This window comes from Cebus imitator, unplaced genomic scaffold, assembly GCF_001604975.1.
Source record: "Cebus imitator isolate Cc_AM_T3 unplaced genomic scaffold, Cebus_imitator-1.0 Scaffold112, whole genome shotgun sequence".
Classification (NCBI taxonomy): Eukaryota; Metazoa; Chordata; class Mammalia; order Primates; family Cebidae; genus Cebus; species Cebus imitator.
This window is the reverse complement of record NW_016107427.1, coordinates 3,042,532-3,049,043: the sequence shown is the minus strand read 5'-3', so window position 1 is coordinate 3,049,043 and position 6,512 is coordinate 3,042,532. Positions and strand designations below refer to the sequence as shown.

General features: G+C 44.7%; 1 protein-coding gene across 1 annotated transcript in view; it reads left to right on the top strand.

Annotated features, from left to right (window-relative positions):
- RRP1B (ribosomal RNA processing 1B) overlaps window positions 1–6,512 on the top strand; it is a 40,847-nt gene that overhangs the window by 4,356 nt on the left and 29,979 nt on the right. The window contains exon 2 of the mRNA XM_017538553.2: window positions 5,584–5,666. Within this exon, the coding sequence (XP_017394042.1) occupies window positions 5,584–5,666 (83 nt within the window). The remainder of the gene's footprint in view (window positions 1–5,583; window positions 5,667–6,512) is intronic.

The window sequence follows — 6,512 nt, the reverse complement described above, 5'->3', positions numbered from 1 at the left end:
AAAAAAAAAAAAAAAAAAAAGAAATATCTAAATCTATATTGTATTGTTGTAAAAACATAGTTGTATTAAGTTTAAGAAATTTAGCCTCAAGAAGACAGACGAGCGGTGGAACCAAACTGCTTCAGATAATGTACTTCACTTTTCAGAGTTTTGAAAGTTATTCAGTAATAAACATTTCTCTCTTTTACTTTGAATACTTCAAAAATTGTTGGCTTGTTAAATTCCTAGGTGAACACACACACACACAGACATATGGAAAATAGGTGTTTTAAAAGGGAACAGCATGTAACTGGACTCTGGGAAGAGAGAGTGAGACTATTATCATTGTAATAGCTGACCAACTGAATAGTGCCTTATTCTTAGTGTTTCACATCTTGGGTGTGACCCTAACTATCAATCTTTTGTATAGTATAGGTGATAGAACTGAGGCTCGAAAGTCAGTTGACAGTTTTCGGCCACTGGGCCCTTGACAGTAGGAAGCTGGGGCCTACGCCAAAGTTTGTTTCAGTGCTGTTCTGTTGCCTCCTGGAAAAGAGAAAATCAAGATATCTTTTCTCATTGTGTTAGTCTGTTCTCATGCTGCTAATAAAGACATACCTGAAACTGGGTAATTTATAAAGTGAAGAGGTTTAATGGACTCACAGTTCCACATGGCTGGGGAGGCCTCACAGTCATGGCAGAGGGCAAGAGAGAAATAAAGCAGAGGCATGTCTTGCATGGTAGCAAGGAAGAGGGCATGTGCAGGAGAACTCCCCTTTATAAAACCATTAGATCTTGGCTGGGTGCAGTGGCACACACCTGTAATCCCAGCACTTTAGGAGGCCGAGGCGGGTGGATCACGAGTTCAAGAGATCTAGACCATCCTGGCCAACATGGTGAAACCTCGTCTCTACTAAAAGTATAAAAATCAGCTGGGCGTGGTCGTGCGAGCCTGTAGTCCCAGCTGCTCAGGAGGCTGAGGCAGGAGAATCACCTGAACCTGGGAGGCTGTGGTTTCAGTGAACTGAGATTGCACCACTGCACTCCAGCCTGGTGACAGAGTGAGACTCCATCTCAAAAAAAAAAAAAACAAAAAGAAACCTGTTGTTAGCTCTCATGAGGCCTATTCACTATCTGTAGAACAGCATGAGAAAAACCTGCCCCCATGATTCAGTTACGTCCCACCGGTCCCTCCCGGTTTTGTGAGGATTATTACAATTCAAGGTGAGATTTGGGTGGGGACACAGCCAAACCATATCACTCACCCAGCCCGCTTTGCTACCTACTGTCCAGGCTCTGTTGTCGCTCTGTCAGAATCTACTGTTTTCCATTTTGAACACCTCTGTAGCACATCATATTGTGCCTTTGCCTGTCATAGGTGTGGGCTGTCCACAGTAGATCGTGGGCAGATCGCATCATCACTTACCGTTGGCTTGACCCAGTGGTATACTCCCAAGACCATCTGGAGAGAAATATGCTGTTTTTAAGTGAGGAAGACCAGAATACAGAATATTATGCCATTTAGGTCACACACACAACTGTAACTGTGTTGTAAAGAAACGCACAGGAAAGATCTGGAAAGACGCACATCAGACAGTGGCGTCAGTCCCTCTGGGTAGGAGCCTGGGGTTCGGGGGCAGGGAGGAAGCCAGGCTTGTGATGATAGCACTTTGATGGTGGTAAGGTTCTTTGCGGTAAACACGTGTTTTTACCAGTTAGGACTCTCAGTTGCAACTCGACAGCACATTTACGCCACACTAGTTTTAAGGGGGAAAGTGAAGCACAGCTTTGTGGAGGAGCTCAACTGCTGGTGCCAAAATCTTGTTTTTCTCCACTGCAACCTCTGCTGCCCCAAGATTGTCTCCATTCTCAGATGGGCTCCACTTATGTTACCCGGTGTCTGGGAGCAGGTGCAAACCCTGTGTTCTCTTCAGGTGCAGTAGGAGAGAGCTAGAGACTCCTCAGGCCTGAGCAAGAGGATCTGTATCTGTAGAGGGTCGCTTGGCTTTTCTTGAACCTGTTCTATGGCCAAGAGAATTCTGTTGAATTGGCTAAAGCTGCCTCCCCTTCATGTGGGATAAGCCCCACCCAGACCACAGGGTCCCTCTTTGCCCTGCTTGAAGGTGGGGAACCTTGGAGGGGAATCACCATGTAGCTGCCCAGCAAGGACAAGGACTGCCCCGCGCCTGACCCCACACAGTAACCTGTGTCCTTTAAATCCTCTTTTTGTTTTTAAGTTGATTAACGCTGCTGCCTTTCCAGTGACGTCATTGTCTTAGTCTGTTGCATTGCTATAAAGGAATACCTGACAGTAAGAGGTTTTTTTGGCTTGGGGCTCTGCAGGCTGTATGAACATGGCTCCAGCATTTGCTTCTGGTGAGGACCTCAGGGAGCGTCCAATGTTGGCTGGAGGGGAGGACAGTTGCCATGTCACATAGCAAGACAGGGAGTAATGGAGGAGGAAGGTGCCAGGCTCTTTAACATTCCAATTCCACAGGAACTGGGAGTGGCACTCAATCCCAGGAGAATGGCACCAAGCCATTCATGAGGGGTCTGTCCCTGGGACCCCACACATCCTACTAGGCAGAGTTTTTAAATAAAAAGAAGACAGCCATGGTGTCGCTTTGGTAATCTCATGCACTCCTTTTGTTTCTTCTTTTTATTAAGGAATATTTCAAATACATAAAAAGCACACCCACTGCTCTGCCTCTGCTTTTATCAGGACCTGGCCAGTTTGTCTCATCTGCCCACTTCTTCCTTCCCCGTAGGTTCGTGTGAACCAAATCCCAGTCATCTCATTACATTTCCAGATGTCCTCAGTATGTATGTATCTCTATAGTATAAGGATCCTTTATTTAACATAGCCACAGTACCATTATTACACCTTAAAAAAAAAAAAATCCTTGATAGCATGAAACATCCAATCTGTTTAGTTTTTCTCATCATCTCATAAATGCTTTTTGTGGCCAATCCAAATGAGGACCACCCATTGCATTTGGTTAATGTGTCTGCTAAGACTCTTAAATTCTATTAGTTCTTACCCATCTTTTTTTTCTGTACAGTTTATTTGTTGGAGGACATGGATCACATTTCTTGTAGCGTTTCACATATTTGGGGTTTGGGTGTCTGCATCCTGTTGTCTCACTTAACATGTTCCTCTGTTTCCTGGATTTCCTGTCAACTATATTAATAGTTAAGATTTGACGCATTTGGGTTTTTTTTGTTTGTTTGTTTTTGTTTTGTTTTTTTGTGTTTTTTGTTTTGTTTTGTTTTGTTTTGTTTTGTTTTTGCTTTTGTTTTTGCAAGAATATTTCACGAGGTGGGTGTCTCATTCTCCCTGTTGCCATCACCTCTGGTACCGAATGAATGGTTGCCTGTGTGTGTTAGTGATTGGTCAGTGGGTTTGGAGGTTTGAGTGTTGATTGTCTCACACATCCATTTTCAGGTTTCTCAATTTTCAGTTTTGTTTGTTTGTTTGTTTGTTTGTTAGACAGAGTTGCTCTGTTGCCCAGGTTGGAGTGCAGTAGCATGATTATAGCTCACTGCAGCCTCAAATTCCTGGGCTCAAGCTATCCTCCCGCCTAAGCCACCTGAGCACTTGGGACTACAGGCACATGCCACCATGCCCTGCTAATTTTTTGGATTTGTTTGTTGGGGGGGCGTGTGTGTGTGTGTGTACGTTTAAGAAAGTGTCTTGTTCTGTCACCCAGGCTGGAATACAGTGTTACAGAGACTGGGTTTTGCCATGTTGCCCAGGCTGGTCTCAGACTCCTTAGCTCAAGTGAGCTGCCACATGTGGATGTGTCTTTTCATCCCATGTTTTAGCCGCCATTTATGTTTCTTGCCCAAAGCCTTTAATTCACTGGGGATATGTGTGGTCTTTGAACATGATTAAATATAAGTGCAGGTCACTGTGACAAAAAAAATTGCTGTGCTCATGACTGCGGTTGGCTCAGCTCTAGTGGGTTTTATTACTCATACCATACTTACATTATCCATGTGAGGACCCCCAGGCATGCCTTGTTCATCACAAGAGGGCAAGAGAACCAGTGGTACATCATCTCTTCAACTCTGAAAGGAAATATACTTTAATAAACTAGTTTTAAGTTAGTTCCTGATATCTTGGTTTTACATGCAAAGCTATCACAAAAGAATCAAAATGTCGGCTGGGCACCATGGCTCACACCAGTGATCCCAGCACTGGGAGACCAAGGTGGGCAGATCACCTGAGGTCAAGAGTTCAAGACCAGCCTGGCCAACATGGTGAAGCCCCATCTCTACTAAAAATAGAAAAAATTAGCCAGGCATGGTGGCGCACACCTGTAATCCCAGCTCCTTGGGAGGCTGAGGCAGGGATTGTCGTGAGCCGAGATCGTGCCACTGCACTCCAGCCTGGGTGACAGAGCAAGACTCCGTCTCAAAAAAAAAAAAAAAGAATCAAAATGTACCATTATAATATTGTTGATGGGAGAACGCCCCTTGGTAAAGTGGAAATCAATACCTGTAAATTAAGGTAAACACACTCTGAAGACACTAAATAAACTGTGGTCTATCAAAAAAGGTCTTTTTGTCACTTTTTAAGCAGCTTTTGGAGTATTGAAGATCACGTTGATCCTAAGTATTTGTTTGTTTGCATTCATCTAGTTTATACCACTTTGTCGCTCCAAAAGAGCTCTCTTAGTACCTTCTAGTAAAACATTAATAAAGACCATTTGTAACACGCATCAAGACTTGAGGATTCTGTTTGTTCTAACTTCATGGTCCATAGGCTTGGAAACTCCAAGAGTATACCTGCCATATCATTTTGTGAGTCTTTATGTCAATCGGTGAATATTTTATGACACCGGGGATCTACTCGGGAGATCTAAGGCTGAAGGAGACTTGGTCACTTAGTCATAGATCATGAAGGCAGCCAGAGAGCACAGAGTAGCTAAGAACTAAGCCCACCCTGGTGATGCCACAGTAAATGACAGCACTACAGGGAGGGTGACTGGGAGACAGCCACTTGGACCTCCCACTAGGATCCTTTAAAGGGTCATTTTTGCAACAATGTTCCAAAGCAGTGTCAGAGTCCCCAGGCCCTTTCTTAGGCCATTGACTTTCAGATGTCTCCTGTAGAGCTCCCGTGTCCTCAGCCTGCCTGGTTTTCTGTTCTTGGGATTGAGGCTGCCCGTTGTTGGTTTTGTGATGACTTGAACAAGTACTGCCTCTCCTGTAAGATTTGCCGTTTTACTTCACAAGACCAGCGAAAATGTTGGTGTGCGGGCTGGCTGCACGTGGGGAGCGGGGAGGGCCTTGACAGAGAACTGATTTCATAAGTGGGCACTTTGTTGGTGAATTTCATGTTATGATGACATTTGCTTCCTCATACTGAGGCCGGGCCACCACTGCCACCCTGCCCTATCGCTGATAAAGCCGCAGGTATGGTAGTCATTTATTCATGTTTCTTTTGTAACAATAAGGAAATGTTTGCTTCCATTTTTAAAAAGACATTTGCAAATGAAAGAGTTAAAATGTATGTGGTGTACTTCCCCACTTTCTCCACTTCAAGCAAGGAAGTGCTTAGACTCTAAGGTAAGATGTTTGTGCTGTTTTGCCTTCCAGGAGGTTTCAGTCAGGAAGAACTTCTAAAAATCTGGAAGGGGCTCTTCTACTGCATGTGGGTGCAGGACGAACCCCTTCTGCAGGTAACTCACGTTCCCTTTCTCATGCTCCCGGGTTCTTGACCACTCAGACTCTGCCAGTCCCCCATACACTGACGCACACTGACAGTCATGCTTCAAGGAGTCATTTTCTTACATCTCGACCACATGGAAAGGGAAGCAGTGTCAACGTAGTTAGGTGAATTGGCTTTTCCAATAAAAGGAACGGTGGGCATCTATTGTCAAGGTACTATTTCTCCGTAAAATTCCATAGGTTCCATGGTAGGATTTACATCACTTAAAGTTTCTCTCTTCTGCTAAGTTTATTTTTTGCGGTCAAGGATGGCATGACAGGAGCATAACCAGTGAGGACCCTGTGAAACCCGGGACAAGGCAGCCGCCTCGCTGGGCTTCGGGTTCCATAGAAAGACCACACACCCTGAGGTAGAGGAGCCAGCCTGGAGGAGAAGCACATGGCAGTCTCTGATGCAGATGACAAGTCCTCAGGGCGAGATTTTCCTTTTCTGGGTTTTAATGTGCAGCCTTGCCATTTGTCCCATAATAACATGTTTTATTTTTATTTGACTGAACATATTTTGAGTAGGAGCAGGGCAAAATATTTTTATATTACATTCAGAAGTAACAACCAACAGCTTTAGTGGAGGAAGAAAACCAATGAACAGGAACCTCCTTTTCCCACTAAGGAAAACAGCCCGGGTGGGGTGTGAGTGAGACTGATGAGGAGTGAGACTCAGGTGTGAGTGAGACTGCTGAGTGAGACTCAGGTGTGAGTGAGACTGCTGAGTGAGACTCAGGTGTGAGTCAGACTGATGAGTGAGACTCAGGTGTGAGACTGATGAGTGAGACTCAGGTGTGAGTGAGACTGATGAC